Consider the following 23,006-nt stretch of genomic DNA (forward strand, 5'->3'; position numbering starts at 1 on the left):
TAGAGGTTAACTCATTGGCTTGGGAATTCAGGCAACCTAGGTTGAGTTCTTGTCTCAGCCACAGACTTACTTTGAGCTAGGAATAGAACCTCTCCGTGCTGCAGTTCCCATCTACACACTGGGGATGACAATACTTTCCTACCTCCCAGGGGCACTCAGGCACTACATAGCAAGCTTTTACCTTCACCCTCCAGTGGGGTAACGAAAGGGAGTGTGTCACCTCACTCCAGGATGACTCCTATCTGCCCCTTTGGGCATCCCTGTTGAACGCCTCCACACACAGGACAGTCTTAGAGAAGTCAAACACAAGGCTTGTCTTCACTGCAACAGTTAGCTTGAGTTACTTCACTCGAGAGCGCCTAGCTCTATTCAGAGAAGCCACATGCAAAACACCACTCGTGGTATGTCTATCTCAGAGCTGGAAGATATAATTTCCAGCTCAAGGAGACATACCTGCATTAGCTATCAAGACAGTGTGGGTATGTCTTCTTGAGCTGGAAATTACACTTTCCAGCTCAGGGTTAGACATACCTTTGAGCTGCATGGAACAATTGGAGTATCAGAGGGACTGGATTAACAGCCGAGTTGTGCTAACTCAAGCTGTCACCAGGGGTGCTGGAACAATCTGCATAGTGGGGGTACTGAGAGCCACTGAACCAAACTATAAACCTTGCATATGATAGAAACCACTTCAAGCCAGGGAGAGTAGCAGCACCCCTAGTTCCAGCACCTATGGCTGTAGCCGCATCCCCACTGCATTACTACCTCGACTGGCAGCCCCACTCCGACTTCAACCCACACCAGACCAGCTAACTCGAGTTTAAAGCACCATGAAACTCAAGCTAGAAATTGTGTGTCTAGATGGGAGTCAGGTTAGGCGCTAACTCAAATTATACCTTAAGCTAACACTGCAAAGACCAGCCCACGGTCTTTTTGGATGCCTAGCCCAACATCTGAATTGTATTGTCAATGGACATGCATGTTTGATAGCTAAATCCAGCTCTCAAGAACCCAAACTACATCACAGAACACAGCAAGGAGCTGGCCCTTGCAAACAGTGGTGATCAATATCTCATTATACCTTTGCGTTCCAGTGTACCCCTCGAAGTACTGCAATATTCAGTAGCATCATGTGTGGATTTTTCACCCAGTCACTGCAAACTTGTTTACCAGCTGTGGGAAACTGATGGTTTGAAATCCACTTAAACACACAAGAGTTTTGGCACAAATCTATGAAGTTCCACGGTTCAGCATTCACTGCCATTGAAGGGTTTCTTTCCCCCCATGACAATGGAAATTGTACTGATCTTTTAAAATTAAATACACAAAATGCTGGACTCTTTGATGTGAGCACAGAATATTAGCCTGTCCTCAAAAAGGGCCCATGATACACATAGGGATATGCAACGAATGCTGAAGGTCACGGTGCTGTTTCTAGTTTGAGTGCTTCTTGAAAATCACCACCTGCCCTAGAAGCTGCATCAATGTCCACCCCAAATCCAAACAGGCAGATGGGGTACCCAGGCAACCATAAGGAAAAAAGGGAACCACAAACTAGAACAACCATAGATATTTATATTATCGAATTGGCTGGGCTCAGAATCGGTCCTGCTTCATTAATACGATACCATTGCCCTCCTGATTCTTCCTACAGTGTCATTTAAATATAAACAAAGTCAGCATGTGCAGACCTTCTAAAAAACAAAACTTCATCTTTCCTGAATTCACTTTCACATGTTTGTGACAAACAAGTTACTGTTCCTGAAAAAACAGCCAGCTGCCAAATGCAAGACGATCCTCCGTTCCGCAGTTCAGAACAGTCGTTGCTGTAATACAAAGAAAATAGAGGAAGTCTGAGTTTTGTCTCTCTTTGATACAAGGCAGGGTTGAGTTACATGCTGCTCAATAGCACCAGGTGTACTTCAGATGGGTCACTGCACTCTAATCCCCAGCATGAACTTTTGTGTATTAAATCACTTCACTGGGAAGCCCTGTGTGCTCAGAAATAGCAGCTAGAAAAGGGGGGTGACTCCAATGCCACATCCAAGAATGAGATATCACAAGAAGCCATATGTCCTGGAAACCCGCACAGCGGTATTTGGGTCAGTATCCAGGGTAGGGGCTCACTGGGTCATTTTCAGCCCCAAGTGGCGTTTACATTTAAATTTGATACCAAAACTGGTGATCTTCAGAACTTGGCTGGGACATTGTTACAGAGCAACATCCAAATCAAAACCATCCCTTTGTGTACACACACAGCGCCCTGCAGTCCCACTACATGGCATTCAAGACATAAAAAACGACTATGACGACATTTGGCTACAGCCCTCCCGCTGGGCATTCAGGGTGACTAGACCATACCGCCCTGTTTTGTCCCTTCAGGGAAAGGGTTTGAAGAGGCGGGGCAGGGGTGAGGCCTCATGGAAGGGGTGGAGTGGGGGCGGCGCCAGGGCAGTGGGGGGTGCGGGGTCAGTGGTGTGGCCCTCGGGCCAATGTACTCGTCCTCATGTGGCCCTCATGGTCATTTGAGTTTGAGACCCCTGGTCTACACTGCAATAAAAAACCCCAGTGCACCAAGTCTCAGAGCAAGGGTCAATTGACTCGGACTCAGGCTCCAGGACTAAAAATAGTGTACTGTAAAAATAGTGTAGCCATTTGGGCTCGGGCTAGAGCCCACAGTCTAAGACCCATCCCCCTCCTAGGGTCTCTGAGCCCAGGCTCCAGCCCGAGCCTGAACATTTGCACTACAATTTTATTGCCCTGCAACCTGAGCCCCATGGCCATCCGTGACCAGGCCCGGGGTCTTTTACTGCAGTGCAGACATACCACAAGTGGGACACGTGTTTGACACCCACACACTGGACTGATCTACCCAAAGATATTGAACCAGCAAAATATCCAACACTAATAGGTCACCAGCATTTAACTATGTTTTACTCTCCATCCTTAGCATTCTACCCCTTGGAAGCAAAAAAAAAAAATTATTTTCTCCTCTATCAATTTTTGTCCTTTTCCATTTTGACAAAAGTTTCCTCCTCCTGCTCCTGTTTTGAATGGATCAGATGTTAGCACGGCTGTTTTGGTTCAACAAGAACAGCTTGAATTATCACACCCTCCCTCCCCCATGCTGAAGCCTCACTGACTGACGTGAAAGGGCCAGCTTTGTGTCAGGGATATTTGTTAAGAGTAAGCCATGTGAAAATGAAATGATCTAAAAAACCCTGGCTGCACGCTCTACCGTGGCCTGCTGGGCTTGGTCATTCCAGCCAGAAACAAGTCACAGCAGGAGGGAGACAGAGCGAGGCAACATCAGGACTGGGAAGAAAAGTCTAGCCTTGTTCCAAGTTCTACCAGATAGGAATGAGCAGATTCAGTTGGTCAACAGATAAGACTGAGGGCAGGCAAGGTTATAATGACCCAGTCTGCTGTTAAATTTCTAGCCCTTACCGTTGTGATAATAACCTGTCTGCCTGGGCATGCAGTTGCAACCTTGAACAACAGCTGAGAGGCATAATCTGCCCAAATCATCTCCATTGTCATCATGAGGTTCAAGTGCCAACATACGATTTAAATGCCAATCCTGTCAAATATTACACTGTTACTGAGCATTTTAGTATAAATACCCAGTTGATAGGGGGGTCATGGAAGGAGTTTGGGATTAAGGGCAGAACTTGGACAGGGGACCATCACTTTCCCCCTCCAATCTGACCCCAATACAGGCTTTTTTAAAACTTGTGCTCCTCAGGAGGACTTAGAAATTCCACACTGGGATACTCGGATTGGATATTTATTTGCCTGTGTGACATTTTTTGCACCTAAGTTTTAAAGAGAGACGTCAAGTCATTGGTATAGCAGTGGCTCTGCAAACAAGCTAACAGAATTCTAGCACGGAAGAGGCTGAGCTAATGGCTGACTAGTGTAACCTACCTGGATCCTGAAGCCTAAGAGTATGTGCACATCAGCTGCCCCTAACAAGCCTGATCTGAGTTCTTAGTGCCTATCACACATGTGGGGGTTTGAGGGATTCTGACATCCTGTGGAGGAGCAAACATTTTACATTTTCTTTTGTATGTGATTACGATTTATAACAATGAGCTTATTGTTAAGTTTGTTATAATGACTATTAATAGTGTTACAGTAACAGCTAGAGCAACAGTTCTCAACTCGGGGGGGTGAGGGGAAGTCAAGCTTTCCAGGGAGCCTGACAAGCCTTCTAATTCACAATGAAGACATGGACGGGCCAAATTTGCACGAATGGCGTTGTGACACCATGTCTGAGTGGTAAGGGGTGTTTCTCGCTATTGTAAGGGGAGGCTCTAAGTGAAAAAAATGCTAAGGTGGGACATGATTCAAGAAGGTTGAGAGGCCCCAACTGAGATCAGGTGCTAGGCACTGTATAGACACATAAGAGACAGGCCCTGTCCAACAGAAGCTTCCCAGCTAAAGAGAGACAAGCCAGACAAAGGTGGGAAGTGAAACAGAGGCACAGAGAGGAGAAGTAACTTGCTTGAAGTCAAACAGCAGAGCCAGGGCTAGAACGCAGATCTCTTGAGTCCCAGTAGATTAGCACGCTGGACTGGACCACTCGGCCTCATTCACACAAATGCAGAGAACCACAGGCTGACCAAAGGCATCTAAAATGAATCCCCTCCAGGCCTCCGCATCGACACAACACACCATTGCTGACACAATATGTCATAACATCCCGGCAATCGAAGGACTGCGGCAGTAGGTCCCTTGCTGTACCACAGAGCCATCCTCTTCGGCTCGCCCCTTCCTTCCCCAGCCTCAATGGATGACAGCCATTTCACCGCATGTGCAAATGGGAGGAGGAACAACTACACAAGATTCAGAGGAGGGAAAAAAACTTTAAACACCCATTAATGAACCCTCACGCCATGCTTGAGACATTACGGGGGGAAACTGAGGCACGGAGCAGTGATCTCACACACACAAGGCCCAATCCTGAAAACTGCTGAGGATCTCTTGTCTGGTGCTGAGCTCCCCCAAATGGTAACAGGGTCTGATTCTACTGAAGCCAGTGGGAGCCTTTCCATATATGTTAAAGGACTGATCCAGCTCCCATTAGTATTGGGCCCACAAATGACAGTCGGTGGAAGAGCCAGGAGCAGAACCCCCACATTCTGACTCCCAGGCCCTCCTTGTAATCACTAGACTTCAATGGCTTCCCAAAGTGGCTTTAAAACAGCAAACTCCAGCAGCTAGTGAGAGAAATGGATGGTTCTTTTAGAATGTAAATGCAAGAAATGGATCCTAGGGCTTTTCAGGCCATTAAGTAACATAGAATTCTTTAAAATTACTGTTCTTGGCAATAAGGTCATTTTAACCTGAGTGCAGGCAAGTCATGTGGCCTGTATGGTCTGGGAGCTACCTCATGCCCTCCCTCCACACTCTCTATTCCCACCGATGTCAGTGCGGGAAACATATGCCCATTGAAGGTAGGATGACCAAAACGTAACTAAAAAGGGGGAATTAGCATTTTCGGCTCTTAATCAGAACGATCAAAGAGATTTGTTTTCAAATAACCAACACGATGCTGCAGCACAGAGCTGAAACAGTGTTAACTGAACCCCCTGGCATGGCACCAGCATAAATAGTGCAGGGTCCCCATACCATACATGCTGCTTCACCACACAGCCACACTAGCTGTAACCTGGCGCCCAATCCAATTCCTTGAAACAAAGAGATTTCAAAAGGCCTGCTGGGATATCTCTGGGACCCTGGTGGAATTATGGGACAAGAAAAGCTCAACACCCCTTAACTGCCAGAGAAACTCCCGTACAACGCTGGGGACAAACTGCACTGAAATGCAGTTTCAGTTCACTGGGCCGTAAGATGTTTATTTCTCCAAGTAGGTACCAATGTACAAATAGCTCTGTCTATATGTCTTCCTAAGTGAACACACACAGTAAGCTGCCCACACACTGATCCAGTGTCTAGAATGCAGTTTTGTTGTTCTGTTTTGGTTTAATTAATCTAACAACAGAAATTGGGGGCTGGGGGTGAAAATTTGCTGAGCCATCAAGTTTGTTCTCAATGTCTGGTTTAAATGGCTCAGTGTCCAATTCAAGAGGCAATGAGTTGAGCATAAACAGAGACTACTTGCAGAAAACGCCAAATTGCCCATTTGCCAGAGATACCTAATCCCTTAAAACCGCACATGCGCTCACACACCCACAGCAGGGACAAAGATATCCACATTGACAGCAGGTATCCCACTCCAAAATGCTTTATGTCTCAGCTGCTTCACCAAATAGCATGTTGCATCATTCCAGCATGCAAATGAGAACAAAACTAAGATTCCAGACAAAATTAAAGACTTCAGAAGAGGCACTCTGATTTTCCTGAGGGCCTCTATTCATCTCCCTGGATTGAATACTCAAGCCAAACCCGGACACAGCAAATTTCCCAGGTATGCATGATCCTGCAGGGGGTTATATTTTATTTATACCTCATCATCCTTGACTGGCCTTGAGCAGTCAGTTTGCTCCCATTCTAAAAACTGCTCAAGCATTGTAGCAGTTTGTGTTCAAAACTCATCTCCGATCATTCCACTCCCTCGAAATAGAATTAGACTGTTAGTTTTATACTTGTACCTGCATTCAAGTAGTTCCTAGAGTTGGAGACACACTGCTGTTTTGTGCAGCAATTCTCAGTTCTGAGGTCACACAGTTTCCTGTGGTCATGAAATTGTCTACAGAATCCAAAATGTAAATTTTAAACTGTTGTCTAAGTCATGTTTCTAGTCCTTCTGGTTACAAAACAAAAAGCTCTTCCAAAATGTACATTACTGCAGTAAAGAGGGTTGTGGACTACAGAGCATTATGCAATATACTGTCTCTGAAGTTTTCATTAAGTATTCATTGTAGTTGATTGTATTTATTTAAAATGTATAGACATCAAATTTACATAAACTGAAAATAAAGGCAGATTTTATCTCTGTATGGCACAATGATCTTACCAACATTAACAAATGATTAAAGTCTTTGTGGGGGGTTGGTGAAAAAAATACAAAGGATTTTAGGGTTAGGGGAACAAAGCATTTTGGATACAGCATCAGAGGAAGGAAGTGGGTGGCTTTGTGACTGCAATGAAGGTGGGAAAGGGGTTGTCCAAGGGACTGACAGACAGAACTAGTGGGTTCTGTTTGCATTTCTGACTCACTGTGTGACCTTGAGCAAGTTGCCACATGTCTCACCTAATAATTCCCTGCCCCAGCAGGGGCCTCTGGCATTGGTTGGACCAGTCCCTCCTGTTTTCTCCCTGTGACACACAGCTTAGTCTCCTAAGGACTGACATGCAGTGGTCTAACTAAAGTATTTGGACTTAATGAGGGTTTCTAGATGAAATTAATGACCTATGATATGCAAGAGGTCAGGCTAGATAATCCCTTCTGGCCTTAAACTCCATGAATCTTCTCAGTTTCTGCATCTGTAAAATGGGGATAACACTGGCTAATTTTATTAATTTAATTTACATTAAGGACACTTTAATTCCAAATGAGAGTGCCTACACAAGGGTTTAATGTGTTTAACTAATTCATTTGGAATAAACACCTCTCGATAATTCAGATTAATTTTCCTGAGTGTCCCCATGTAGACAAACGCTAAGTGCCTAGCTCTCTTGGCTGTAGAAAAGAGTTTGAAAATGTGAACCTAAAGGATCTGAAATTAGAAGACCAAAAAAACCCCCAAAGAGTTTTAAAATCTGCTGATATTCTGGAGCTTGACTCATGATTTTCAAGTGTTTGGGTCTGGCAATATAGGTTGCAGTAGACCAGAAGTTTGTATAATTGGCTTGGTGTGTTATAAGAGGAGTTTCACCTACTTCAGGCTGATACCGGACTCCATGGATCTTGTTCGGCAATTTCTATAATCCTAGAGCCTGATCCGAAGCCTGTCAGGGCAATGGGAGTTTTGAATGGACATTGGCTCAAGCCTCTGATTAATGCACTATGTGTTGCCAGTATGGATCACAATAGTTTGAGACAGAAGCTGCTGGGCCAAATTCTGTTCTTATTTTCATCAGCATGGCACTGAAGGCAATGCAGTTACTCCAGATTTACACCAGCAAACAGGGCTTGGCACTTTCTGTCCAAACCACCATGACCTGAACGTCTATGGAAAGAGGATTTTTTTTCCCTGCTGTTCTGTGAGGAGGCTGCAGACAGAGAGAGCAGGAGGGTATCTGACTTCCATATGCCTTCAGAGTGTGCAATTCTGTAAGGAGTGCACTGAATGGTAAGGATTAACTATATCAGATTCTTCCAAGAGCATCTAATGAGTAAGACAATTAAATCAGCCTCTCAACTGTCTATAGAAATCACCCATGAAACTAGCTAAAACAGGATTGATTCGATACCTTTCTGTATTGCTTGGAATGCATCAAACCAGGTCTTTTCTGGAAATGGAATCCAGCCCCGGATTATCTCCCCCTTCAAAAAGTCACACTCCAGATAGCAGGAGTATAGACGGAGAGGCCCTTATCGGGGATGTGTGAGCTGAATCAAGGTCCTGTTCAAATAGTAAAAAGGTTCTTAATAGTACCAGTAAACATTTGGCTTCCGGGATTAGAAGCAGATATGCAAAACTCTCTGGAGAGCATCATCACATCCAATCAGGGGCTGGATTTAGACTCCATCACGTGACCTTCATTCAAACCATTTTAGTCACACCCACAATAATATTTTTTTTTAAAAACTTAATTGATCTATTCTCTTCTGTGCGTCTCCTTGTGACGATGCTGCTGCCACCGTCTTTGTTGCCTGACCATCCTAGCTCCCCTTTTTAAGCCTTTTGCCATTATAAATGTAGTTCAGTCCAAGCAACTGGACTCCCAAATAGGACTGTGATCTGAATAGTATCAATCCATGCCCAGGCTATGCTGTCTCTACAAGCATGCAGACAATTGCTTCCTGTACCATCCATGCTGTACAGTCCCCACGCTGCTTATGAGACTCAGATTCCCCCCAAACATGGACATGTCCCCCAAACACAGAGAACTGAGAGGAAGAGCATCCCAGCTGCAATGCGAATGCACAGGGTTATCATGTATATAGTTAGGGGTGACCTATGTTTTTGGCGGGGTGGGACTGCATTGTCTGTAGTGTAATACTGCTCTGCAGTTTTCTTTCTGCTCCTCTGTAGGTTCACACACACTTGTTAAACTGTTTGGCACAAGCACGTAAAAAGGAAGAATTATTAGGGAATACATTTTGAACCTAATTTAATGTATTTGGCCACTACATATTTATCTACCTACCTCATTTCAGAGGCCCATGAAGCAGTAACTGTTAAAAGCAATTTTCTTTAGGTTTAGCTAATGTAATGTGCTGGTACATATCTGAATCAAATTGCAAATAATCCATAGGTAGCTGGATTGGCATTCCAGTATTCAATACCTTCCTTGACAAAAGAATGGTGACATGTAGGTATGTCTAAGTGCAACAATCAGTGTTAAACTTATTAGTGCCAGAAGCATTTGGGGCTTGAACCTGAGAGATGCTTCATAGCACCCTCAGCTCCCACCGACTTCAGCAGGATGCTGAGCACCCGTGCAAGATTGTGCTATTGAGGTGGTCTCCATTAAGGGAGACCCGAGGAAGAAATGACCAGTAAATGTCTCAAGCACTGCCAGTATGTTGTCAAGAACTGTCACTAGATTTAACCTAAATCCATTCTGCAAGTGTGAATGAATATCCTTTAACAGAGAACAAAAGGATGCTCCAGAAGGCCTGAAGCAAAACAAAAAGAAAAAACAAAACAAAACCTTTGCTAGAAACAACAGCAGCTTCTGGCTCCTCGGCATGGGGATCTAATCTCTCTAGATTCATCTGTGTGCAACACCCAAACTTAACATTACTGGCCTGGGAGCTATGAAGCCTGTATGGAGATAAGAATTAGCCCCTTGTGTGAACCAATCAACTTCAGAAGACATGGCTATTCCTTTTTTGCATTCGGGAGTAGTTGGATAGTTTCTGGTTTTGTTTGGAACCCCTTCCTAGAGAATTACTAGACTGACATCATCAGGCAGCCTCTGTGCTGATTTCTTAGAGTCTAATGAAAAGGAAGCGTACGCTAAATGAACCCAACAGCTAAACAAGCTGAAATGCCAGCACTTACCTTGGAGACATCCAGAATAGACACGGTTGGTTCCAATTATTTAAGCATAATTCCCTATCAAGAACACATTCTTCATTCCTTGCATTCCCTTTGTCCATCGCATCACAAAATCAACCTAGAGGCAAAAGAAATTCGCTCTCCCCACTACATGACCAGAATGTACTCTGACAGATGCCAGACAACCTTTCGGGAGCATGCAAAGTATTTGCAGGTTCTTTACATTGTTATTAATGCAGTTGCAGATAAAATAAAGAGAAACAAAGATTACCCATGAAGGCAGAGAGACGTGCAGCACAAGTCCTACAGAGAAGTTAGATGGGCGATGGGTTTACTCTCTTCTGGTTCCACGCAGGCATAGCCCATTAATGTTAATGGGACTCAGATGCATGCATTTACAGACTTCTCAGAATGGAATCAATAAGAGCATAAAACTATAAGTATCCATTAGAAGCCAGTTGCACTTGTAGAAAGAAAACTGAAGACAGCATAGCTACCTGTCCCCCACCCTGCCCCTTGGATAGCTCAAACCTTTGCTAAGATCTGTCCAACTCCTACAAAGTTCATGACATGTAATTTTAAAATGAAACTTTTGCCACAGTTCATAGCAGAAATGCTCAGACTGCAGCCTGCAGAGTCCTAATCTGCAGCCCTCTCCATGGGAGTCCTAACGTTATTCTCTCCCCTCTGTAAGCGGTCATGTACTTGTGAAAGGCATTGAGAGACAGCCCTGAAGATCAGACAGCACTGGGACAGCCCAAGCTTCTCCGCAGCATCTGACAAAGGAGCCACAAACTGACCCAAAGGGAGTGACCGTGTTGTTCAGTCTCCACGACTCAGTCAGTCTTTAGCTTCTGTGCCCAAAGCTCCAATAAAGGAACCAAGCAGTGCCCACTGTGGGGGCAGTTTCTCTAGATTCACAGATGTTAAGACCAGAAGAAACCGTTATGATCATCAGGTCTGACCCTCTGCATAACGCAGGCTGGAGAAACCTCACCCAGCAATTCCTGCATCAAATCCATCGTACCTTCTGTTTGACCTACAGCATCTCTTTTAGCAAGATGTGATGGGTAACTGTCACTAAAAGAGACAAACTGAGACTATCAACTCATAGTATGCAGGCCACTGACCATGCACCAGAAAGTAATGACCCACTTTCCACCACTACTGTCCTGGGCCCACTTGGAACCTTCAGCTCAGAGCAAACACCTCCGCATCCCATTACCCTCATCCTTGAGCCTCACAGTCTCCCTGGTTTATAAAACTTTCAGTACAGCCCACAGAGACTAATTATTCGAACAGGCTGGAGCCTAAGCTGGCTATTCCTTACTAATGGCTCTGAAGGCCTGGGGTTATTTTGTTTTCATTCCTTGTGGGCAGCACCATTGAGCAACATCTTATCAAGACTCACAAGCAAATATGAGGGTCCTGCGCATTAATTTTTGATTTAAAAATAAGGTAGGTGAGTTTGTATGAAAATTAGGTGCAATTCTCAGGCTTCTGGCAAGTTTCCTGTGCTGCCTAGGTACGCCTGCCTCCCCTCAGTTCCTGGCAGTAGGGCTGGGCCCCAAATGCAAACACTTTGGATCCAAATGGCAGACATGCCAGAGCACGGTGGTGTTTGGGTCTTGAATTTGGGGTCTGCACATTCTAAAAAAACAGGGCCCATTTGCAAAATGTGGATCTAGTCTGGGTTCAGACTCTGACCCCGCCCAAAGTTCAGGACACAGGGGTTAGTTTGAGCACCATCTCTGTCAGGCACTGGAGCGCCCAGCACCTGCCAAAGCTCTGAACATATTCATTTCCCCCTTCTTCTCCTTGCTAAAAGTTCTCTAATCCCAAAGAGGATTGAAAGGCCATAAAATGCCTTGTAAATGAACCCTAGGGCCAGCTGACAGGAGATTGCAGCATGAAAGGAGAGGCTTTCCTCATTCACAGAGTTACTTTAACGCTCTTTTGAGCGAATGAAAAACACACTGAAATGCAAACATTTCTATTCGCAGCAGCCTTCACCTGTTCCACCAGCTGTGAAAGTTGTGTGGACCCCATTCATCATTGCTGCTCATTCATTCCTGCAGCTCCAGAACGCTAGAGCAAAGGGAGACTGTCTGGGGGCAGGCTGGGGCAGAGACAGGTTTGTCAGACCCAGAAATTTTACAGGCTACAAGAAATTTGAAAATTAACTCCGGAGCTTTAGACACACAGACTTCCCTAGCTGCTTGCAGGCCCACTTGGCATCTCCTTTTGGTAGACGATGGGAAACAAGAAAACAGGTTAGTGGTGATCTCCTCCCTGCTGTATCAGCAACATGCAGAGCTGGATTTCCAGCCTGCTTTTCAGTCACATTTTTGTGGTGGATTTTCATACCCTCCCCATTGTTCCAACGTCTGGGGGGTGGACTGGTGAGGGAGAGAAGGACGATCAAGATAGCAAAGGGAGAGTCACGTTTTAAGGCTGTGGTTTTCAAAGAAGCCTAAGAGAGTTAGGTGCCCATCTTCCATTGGCTTTCAGTAATATTTAGGCACCTAAATCCCTTAGGCACCTTTGAAAATCCCAGCCTTCAAGACTGTAGACACACCAACGCTCCACACCCACAGGAATCACAAAGCCAGAGCATTTAAGGCTATGAGCCATCTAAGGCAGTGGTTTTCAAACTTTTTTTCTGGCGAACCAGCTGAAGAAAATTGTTGATGCCCACAACCCAACTGAGCTGGGGATAAGGGATTTGAGGTATGTGAGGGGCTCAGGGCTGGGCAGAGGGTTTGGGTGCGGGGGTGAGGGCTGGGAATGAGGGGTTCAGGGTGTGGGAGGGGGCTTTGGGCTATGGCAGAGGGTTGGGGTGCAGGAAGGGGTCAGGGCTCTGCATCCTCAGGCCCTGACCCCCTCCAGGCTGGTGAGTGCAATCCACGCTCCACGCAAGGCCGGGCCCTGCTGCTGAGGTGGCTGACAAAAGTTTAAGTCAGTGCCAGCTGGAGGGGAGGAGGGCGGGATTTTGTGGCACTCTGGCACCACTAGGCACCAGAGCAAGGCCAATCTCAGCAGGAAAAGGAGGGGAACATTTTGTATCATGGTGTAGGTTTGTTTAAGTCCCATTAGTTGCTGGGGTAACCAGGGTGGGTACCACAGCACCAGCTCTCCCAGCTGCTGTCCCAGGGCCCCATCCATGCTCAGTGGGTGCCTACAAGACCATCCCAACAGCTCCTCTCCGAGCTAGGAAGGCACACTGATGAAGAGACAACATTCCCTGCCAGCAAGAGGCGGTTCTGGCTGCTAGATTCTGGAGTGCGGTGGGGGTGCCCTCTCATAATACCCATGCAAAGAGAGAGCAGGGCAGGCAGGGAGTGAGAGAAAGGGATGGCTAGCCCCTCCCGGTGTCCCACACTCCTACCGCCAGTGGTGAGGTAGCGGGCAGGGGGGTGGCATGTGTACAGGATCAAAGCAAAGAAATAGGGAGTGTGCGGCCCAGCCTTGCTACAAGCTGCATCACTGCTGTTACAGCTGCCTGATGAGCACGTGGCTGGCTCCACAGTCCTGTTCGGTCCCATTCCCACCAGGCATGGAGGAACAGTTCTGAGAAGCGACTATTTCAGCAGCTCACTAGGGATCACCATGCTGTGCGTGAAGCCAAGGACAGCATGCCCTTTGCAGCTAAATGCTGCCTGCCCAGATCTGGGGAAGAGGTAGCAGTCCATCTGGCAGCAGGGAAACGATAACCAGCACAACACCCGAGGCCGTTTACAGCCTGTGGATGCTGCATACCCAAGATCACCAGCCAGATCCTTCCCCACCTACCTCCCACCCTTTATTTCCTCTCTGCACCACTGCAGTCCCATACAGTCATTCCCCCACTGACCCCATGGGAGAAGTGCAGGTCAGAGTATTCCCCCACCTCTCCACCTTGGTCTTCTGAGCAACCTTGTTTTTAAACTTTGCAGGCAAAGGTCAAACTCAGCACGAGACTGCATGCTGCATGTGTTGGGCCTGCTTTGGGGGCACATTCATCATGGCGACGGATGGCTGTGGCAGACAGAGGCACAAAAGAGCTGCTGTAAACAAGCACCAAACCCAGCTGAATGGCTGCATCAGGCCAGTTGTCATTGCTTATTAACCCTTTCGCACTGCAACACGCATGCTGGCTGCCTATGCTGAGACCCTGCACTGGCAGCTTGAAGGGGGTAGCAGCGGACAGGGATCTCTCTGATGCAGCTACATGTCCATGGACAATGGGTATTTCCCCCTTTCTCCTTACAGCCAGACCAACTATAATTCGCCCTCTGCTACAGGTTCAAAAATAGACTCAACATCAAGTGCTGGTAGCTAAAGAGGCATCTTTGACCCACTTCGCTCTCAATCACTGCAGCACCGTTCAAATGCCAGCACTTAGTGCAGACCGGGGGGGAGGAAAAGGGGAGGTGTATTTTGCCCCATAACTGGACCTGGTACTCCAGGAGCAGATTTGGATACTATTGAGCATAACAATACCTTCACAGCTAGGCCCGCTGAAGTCTATGGGACTAAACTAGAGGAAGGGAATCAGAACTGGGTTAATTTATCACTCCCACCTAGAGCAGAGAAAATATTGCAGAAAATAAATCATTGCAGTGAGAATTTGCTCCATTTGCTTTAACTGTGATCTCACCCTAATACTTAGACATCAGGAGGCTTTTAATGTTATTGAATTGTGAGAGACAGGTCCTAAAGCTAAACAACAACCCTGCTAATAGCCACATCTGTCTTCATCACCACATCACCCTCAGTAGAATTTTAAACACAACACGGAGGGCCAGATCTTCTGCTGGTGTAAATCAGTGTTGCTCCATGAACTCCAAAGCCACTTTATGCCAGCTACTGATTTGGACCAGAGTCTGATGAGATGACTGGGATTGGCAGCCCAGAAAAGATTTGCACTGACAGCGAAAAGCAAGTTAAATCCCAAGGTTTTTGCAATCTGCTCCAGGGGACAGTTGGTGGGAGCAGAGGGAGGTGCTATTCACCATCGAAGGAACAGAAATATCTACTACAAAGGTCCTGAACAAATCAGTGGCACTGAAGTGGGAACAGAGTCAGAGTCACTGAGCAGAGAGGGGCTCTTTGTGTGGCAAGCGCATGCAGATGTAGCTGCCTGAACCCCGGTTCTTGTTGCAAAGAGTCAATAAGACAAATATACATTGATAAAACCTCCCTGCCACTGAAATTCCACAAGGTTTTTTTTTTTTAAAACAACACTTCTATGGTCCCATCACTGCAGCAATCATTGTCTGGTTTCCCTCTCTTTTGCGCAAGCATCACCTCAGACTAACTTGCTTTGCAATGACAAAGCAGATCTTTGTCAACTGTGGCCCCAATCCTGCAAAAAAGTCATATCAGAGCATGGGGCCTTTCTGTGCCTACACTGAACTCACCTAAAAAATGCTATTCTCTAAAGGGACAGAACCATACACAGAACTAATCAAAGCTAGTGAACACTGTCTTATGTTGAGGGAGGAATGAGAGGGTGGCAGATTTTAGGTTAAAACCAGCAATGTCCCCATCAAGGCAAACATTTGAGTTTATGTTTTTAATCAAATATGTAGTGAAAGGTTTCAGAGTAGCAGCTGTGTTAGTCTGTATCTGCAAAAAGAAAAGGAGGACTTGTGGCACCTTAGAGATAAACAAATTTATTTGAGCATAAGCTTTCGTGAGTTACAGCTCACTTCATCGGATGCATTCAGTGAAAAAGTCTCTGTAGTGTTGAAAACAGCTAGTGGAGGGGCTGGCAGGCCCTAGAGATTCTCCATACCTGGGCTTATGCCTGGGATCATGAGCATTTGGAAAGGACCCGCTTTATATATTTTAAGGGAATTGTTTTAAAACAGAAACAATTTTTATACCTAAAAAGTTAGCCAAAATCTGCTTCAAATTAAAACACAGCAGCCAGGAGAAATCACAGACTGGAAACTATAGCCCTAAATGAAGGGCAGCTTGCACTTCCTTGAATTTTTAGGGTTGCACTGAACACTGGCCCTAGTATTGCTAAATCACGTTCCCTACACATAGTGATGTGTTAACAGTATGCAGAATCTGAAGATCACACACCCACAGTGCAGGATATGAGTGAGGATACATAGCATGAAGGTCACCTGCAAATGATTCAACCCAAATTGCTACACTGACTCAGGATAATCAAAAACTGCCCTCCCCCTTCCAAGTTCCATCAGTCAGAAAGGTTCACTATCATAACACTGCAAAACCATTCTTGCATTATCTCATGACAACGCATTACTCCTGTCAGCCTGTCCTTCAGTGCCTACTGTGCATGTGGACGAGGGATGCTTTCATTCCCCAGGCAGCTTTTCTTCAAACACAAACACACCCACCCACCCTTGAGTGCCCTGGAATTGCACCACGACTGTCACCACAGTACAACACTTGTATTAAAAAAGAAATTCAGCCTTCGTTCTGTACACCCTGTGCAGGTGGGGAAAAAAGCCTACTCAAATGAACCTATGTGGACGATTTAGTTGGGGATTGGTCCTGCTTTGAGCAGGGGGTGGGACTGGATGACCTCCTGAGGTCTCTTCCAACCCTGATACTCCATGATTCGATGTGCTGCAGACAGGTGCAGTTACTAGATCAGTCACACAGGTACACATCCACGCAGAACTGGGACTACAACCCGGTTCCTTCAGCTCCAAACATCTCACGTCTTAAGCTAAAGCAGAACCTTTAAAGCAAGTAGAAACAGCAGGTCCCTATCAACTCTGTAGATCCGCCGCTAGAGGGGGACAACTCTCTCATTCCAATATACTTGCTTTGCCTAGTAGCCCTCATGAGCCTGTTTATGCCAACACGAAGAACAAGCACAGAGGATTTCAAAACCAGGAGAACCCAGACTTAAGGCATTTTTCACCCGGTAACTTCAGTCGGCTTTGGGCCAGGCCCTAGATGAATCCAGGTCTCACCTTCCTTTGAGCCAGTAGTGGCTGCAGCTGTCCCCGAAGTCCGTCCCACAGGGCTGGAGTGTTTCCCTGCCCTGCCGGGGATTTTAAGTCCACTTGGCTTCAGCATGTTTGTCTCGCTCTGTATCTCAAGCTAGTAGCTGCCCGTCTCTTGGAGGGTTTTCCTACTGTCACCCAGTCAGGCTTCTAGATGATGGACCCCTTCTTCCATCGTCACAGACCTGGAGAAAAGAAGAGCACAAAGAAGTCAGACTCAGTTCAGAGAGCAAAGATGGTCTTGTGGTTAAGGCACTAGACTGGGACCCAGGAGATCTGAGCTCATTTCCCACCACCGTCACACATTCAGATTCACAGCATTTAAAGTCAGAAAGGACCATTAGATCATCTAGTCCAGCGGTTCTCAAATGGGGGTCCGCTGCCTCCTGGGAGTCCGCGAGCCCTTTCAGAGGGTCCACGGAGCTTCATGGCTGAAACCCGGTGCCCCGAGCCCCACAGCTGGGAGCGGCATGGGGCTGAAGCTGGGAGCCCCAGCGCCTGCCCCCACCACTACTGAAGCTGGGAGCTGCACTGGGAGCCCCCCCTGCCTCTACACAGCCCCTAGATACCCCCTCCCTGCACCCTGAGCTACCCCCTGGCCACACACAGCCCCTAGCTACCCCCTCCCTGCGCCCCGACCTACCCCCCGCCCACACACAGCCCCTAGATACCCCTCTCCCTGCGCCCCGAGCTACCCCGTGCCCACACACAGCCCCTAGATACCCCCTCCCTGCGCCCCGAGCTACCCCCCTGCCCACACACAGCCCCTAGCTACCCCCTCCCTGCGCCCCGAGCTACCCCCCTGCCCACACACAGCCCCTAGCTACCCCCTCCCTGCGCCCCGAGCTACCCCCCTGCCCACACACAGCCCCTAGCTACCCCCTCCCTGCGCCCCGAGCTACCCCCCTGCCCACACACAGCCCCTAGCTACCCCCTGCCCACACACAGCCCCTAGATACCCCCTCCCTGCACCCCGACCTACCCCCTGCCCACACACAGCCCCTAGCTACCCGTTCCCTGCGCCCCGAGCTACCCCCCTGCCCACACACAGCACCTAGCTACCCCCTCCCTGCACCCCGACCTACCCCCCTGCCCACACACAGCCCCTAGCTACCCGTTCCCTGCGCCCCTAGCTACCCCCCTGCCCACACACAGCCCCTAGCTACCCCCTCCCTGTGCCCCGAGCTACCCCCCTGCCCACACACAGCCCCTAGCTACCCCCTCCCTGCGCCCCGACCTACCCCCCTGCCCATACACAGCCCCTAGCTACCCCCTCCCTGCGCCCCGACCTACCCCCCTGCCCACACACATCCCCTAGCTACCCCCTCCCAGCGCCCCGAGCTACCCCCCTGCCCACACACAGCCCCTAGCTACCCCCTCCCTGCACATTGAGCAGTTTTCAAACTTTTTGAACTGAGTCCCCCCCCTTTGAGTTTTAGTTTTGGTTGCGTCCCCCCACTGCCCAGACAGGGTGGGTGGCCTCCTGAGTGAGTCGGGGGGGAGGCGGCGCTCCCTCCCTGGACCCCGCTGTGCGGAGCTGGCTCAAGCCCTGCCAGTCCTTGCCCCCCCCAAAATAGAAATAAAACTATGCCTATGCCCAAGGGCCCCCCGGCCCGGAGCCCCTCACCCTCTACCGGGCCCTGGCATTTTTAGAGCCTATTGAGGGGGGTCCTCAGCAAGTAAAAGGCTGAGAACCCCTGATCTCACCTGAGCTCCCGCATATCACAGGCCGTGACATGTCACCCCAATACCCCTACGCTGAACACAACGACTTGTTAAACGCCTTTCAGCCCTCAGGAGCCAAACCTGCTGTGTACCACCCATGCCGAGGCCCCTGCGATGACAGGGAAGTGATCAGGTGAGATATGCCCAGATGATCCTAGGAGGCATCCATGCCCCATGCTGCAGAGGTAGGTGAGGAAAACCCCAGTTTGACCTGGGGGGGAAATTCCTCCCAAATCTGGTGACCAATTTAACCCTAAGCATGAGTGAGGGACACCGACCAGGCACTTAAGAAAGGGGGTTCTCTGTACCACCTCAGAGTGCCAGTCCACTCCATGCAGTGTCCCATCTCGAGCACACTCCCTGTGTGACCTCGGGCAAGCCAATCTCTCTGTGCCTCAGGTCTGTATATGTGAAATGGGGATGAGAAAATATCCTTTGTCTGCCTCGTCTATTTAGACTGGAAGTTCTTCAAGTCAAGCCCTGACTCGCACCCTGCATATGTACAGCACCTTGCACAGGGGGGCCCTGGATGCTATTCTAACATACTAGGGCATTGGTCCAAATATCCCAAAGCAGGTTTCGAAAAAGCTCCCTAAAATTACCCATATCTTGTCTGAATCTTAACCATTCAGAATTAATCTGTCGATAGCCAATCCTGCTCCACAACAGAAGTTTTGCTGTGGACGTCATCAGAAACAGGCTAGAACCCTGGCTGCTGGCAAGGAAGGCACGGAAATTTTTTCTCACTTAGTACTAAGCAAACGCATTACTGCGGAGCTCCAGAAGCACTATACTAAAAGGATACCAGCACTGTCAGGACGTGAGGAGAAGCACAATGTAAAGAGGCAGCTGGAGCTCATGGATTTATCACAAGACTGGGAACAATGACCTTCTGAGGTCTAGCCCTGGCTCTGACACTGAGTCACTCTAAGGCACTGGTCAAGTAACTCATCTGGTGTCAGCCCTCCACCCCGAAATCTGCCAACACAAGCTGGGTCAACAAGAGGGAGAATACGGGCAACACTCCAGAGGCTGCAGCAAGTGGACATAGAGAAGAAGGGCACAGGGGAGGGGAAAACACAAAAACAAGGAGAATTCCAAGGCTTTTTAGTCCTGAGTGCTTATAAATACACAAGACGCTCAGAGTAAGTTTCAGCAAGGAAGATGTCCACATGACATCAGCTTAGGGAACCAAGAAAGGAGGGAATTCATAGTGGTGGGGGGGGAAAAAAAACACCAGAGGTGAAATTTTGGTCCCATAAAAGTCAACAGCAAAGCTCTCATTGACGTCAGTGTGGCAGGGCTTTGGGGACCTGCACACCCCCATCAGACTCCCAAGCTTCCTTGGGTGAAATCTTCTCCCCATTGCAGTCCATGGGAGCCCAGAGTACTCCTCGCCTTGGAAAAGGCTATCAGGACAAGAGGATTGGGGATACCCAAAATCTGAAGCCACTTCTGAAAAATGTTGACTTGTACCCGGACTGTGACAATGAGCAAGATCGCAGCAAGAGCCACAAATCTCGGATTGGCTCATCGACAGAACGGGGGAAAGCGACAAACTTCTCCACCCGCCTCTCCCTGCAATCGGAGGTGTGACTGCAGCTCGGGGACAGGTGAGCCATGTGAGCCAGTGACCAGGGTTCCGGATGGGCCTGCCCCTGCATTGAAACATGGGCCACTGCATCTTCCCTGCTATTTTAACTGAACAAACTAGATTAAAGCCAGAGCAGATATGCCCACCTCAACTGCGATCCCACCTCCGACTGCAGTGTAGATGTCCCCAGAGAGAGGCTGAGGGACACAGTCTTTCAGCATTTTAAACAGCAAAGAGCAGGTGTTGCTGCTGCTAAGAATTAGACTGGCGGCTTTTTGAAACTGGACCACCTGATTTTTAACCCTGCTTAGTGAAAAGCAGAGAGATCCTGAGAGGGGGAAAGAACCTTGCGAGTAAGAGTCCAGTGCAGATCCCAAACCTAAGCCCAGCTTTGGGTATTTGCCATCCATGCAATCCAGACTTGAAATTTCTCTGCAGAGGGGACTGTGGGCATCTGGACCACAGGGAAAAGAAAGAGGAGAGGGTTGAGTCATAGAATTTAGAGCTGGGAGAGTCCTATTAGGTCATCTAGTTCATCCTCCAAAGGCAGTGCAGGATTATTCTCATGGTATTTTTCCTCCTATTATTTTATCCAATCTAGTTTCAAGCGGGGCTTCCAGCACTTCTCTTGGAAGACCATGCCACATTCTAACAGTCCTCACTGTCATATTCAGCCTAAATGCTTCCTTTATTAATGCTGTTACCCTCGTTATACCCATTCTCTCCCGCACCCCACTCCACCCTGGTCTTATTTTTCATCTGCATGAATTGCTGTTGCATTTGGGAGGCCTTTACGTTATGAATTGTAGCAGAAATGCTGTTTAAATCCATTCTCATGACCCAGGTTCACAGGGTGGGTAGGTGAAGGAAGAGATTTAACAATAATGTAAGACTGAAGAAAGAAGCCTCACAGTTTATCAGCCTCAGAGCAGAGGAAGTCTCATAATCCAGGGCTTTGCAGTTACAGCCAAGCTAATTATAGGAAGTTTATCATTTATTCAATGAGTTCAGCCTGCTCATCTGTTTTGCAGATTATCTGTGAACAGACTTGGATGAATTCGTTCATTATTTGGAATGGTGAGAATACCGCGCAAGCATATTGCGGCCTATGCTTTTTTCCACTAATTATGTGCGTCAACTAAATCTTCAACTATTCAGTGTTCCTGGGGTGCAACTGGCCACATGAGTCACATTATATTGTTTCTACTCCCTGCTGGGACTAACTATTTTTAAAAAACAAAACAAAAACCGGAGAAGGGAAACCAAAGGGTTTCAAAATGATCACTCACGCACTTCTGGCAGAAACCTCTGTGCAAAAGCATTTTGGGAGGATTTTACTTTCAAAACACTTAATCAATGCTCACAAGCAAACGAATACCAAGGAAATTCATGGTTTTCATTCTGACCAACAAATGTTAGCCTGCACACGGCTTCCACACTTAACATGAGCCATTAGAATGGGTACAGGGGCAGTGAGGATGAGCTCAAGAGCTGAACCAGTGTTCCACACGCAATACATCATGGCCCAGATTTTTCGGAAAATGTTCAGCCCCCACAATGGGGGCCAGATTCTCAACAGAGCTCCTCTCCTATTAAAGCACCAAAATAAGTCCACCTAATTTTCAAGACATCAGCATGATCAGCTCTTAAGAATCTGGCCAGGAGGGTCACAATGGGAGTTTGCTGAGTGCTGAGCACTTTTGAAAATCTGGTCTTTCTGGAGGCGCCTACATGGGAATGGAGCTCTTTTGAAAATCTGTCTTTGATTATGGGCACTGAGCCCCTGAAGATCTGCCGCTCACTGGAAATGCCTCCCATATTCCTATTCCTTTTCCCCTTCCCACACGCGGTCGCATTTGCTCCATTTGTTACAGCGCTTCGCCTTTCAACGCAACCCCATGAAAATGAAGGAGACTGACTCCATCTTAAAACCCCAGCCTCCCTTTGGGGAGACGTTGGGCCTGCCAGCTTGGATTCTTCTGCTCTCATTTTTCCTCTTCTGAGATGATGCAGACTACAGGGATTTTCTAAATCTCAACTAAATTCTTCCCCAGTCCCTTCCGACTAAAATCAATGGCTCTGTGTGTTCCCACAGCCAAGAAAAAACATCCCAGGAATGCACGACATGAAAGTCCTTTTCTGACAGCAGAAATTTTATATTCTCTCTTTAGAGCCAGAGAGAAGAAGATGAATCTGCATTACCTCAGCACACTCGCAGGCATAGAAAAAAGGGAAACAGCCGCCAGCTAAGTGCAGACACAGGCTCAGAAAACAGCTTTCTATAAAAGCAACGCACCCGAGTAGTTAATCATCAAAGCAGCATGCGTAAAGGAGGATGCAATGATGGATTTGCTATTACTCTGAACTCCTGTTACAGGAAGCGTTTGTTTAAGAGTGGTGAGCAAATGAGAGAGGGAAAGCAGGAGTGACAGAACAAATAAAAGGGCTGAGATGCAGAAGCCTTTGTCAGCTTTGTTGGCAGAGTCCTGCTGCAGGATCCTCTGCTGGTGAGCCACTCTGCTCTCCCCAATAAGCGTGGAGCCCTGCCCTCCATATCCAACGCCGCCCCAGCTT

At 47.6% G+C, this 23,006-nt stretch overlaps 1 protein-coding gene across 2 annotated transcripts in view; it reads right to left on the reverse strand.

Annotated features, from left to right (window-relative positions):
• CLIP2 (CAP-Gly domain containing linker protein 2) overlaps window positions 1-23,006 on the reverse strand; it is a 123,882-nt gene that overhangs the window by 82,021 nt on the left and 18,855 nt on the right. For both annotated transcript variants that reach the window (XM_048823855.2, XM_048823857.2), the window contains exon 2: window positions 17,081-17,298. In XM_048823855.2, the coding sequence (XP_048679812.1) occupies window positions 17,081-17,186 (106 nt within the window). In that variant the 5' untranslated portion in view covers window positions 17,187-17,298. The remainder of the gene's footprint in view (window positions 1-17,080; window positions 17,299-23,006) is intronic.

This window comes from Caretta caretta, chromosome 17, assembly GCF_965140235.1.
Source record: "Caretta caretta isolate rCarCar2 chromosome 17, rCarCar1.hap1, whole genome shotgun sequence".
In the NCBI taxonomy this organism is placed as follows: domain Eukaryota; kingdom Metazoa; phylum Chordata; order Testudines; family Cheloniidae; genus Caretta; species Caretta caretta.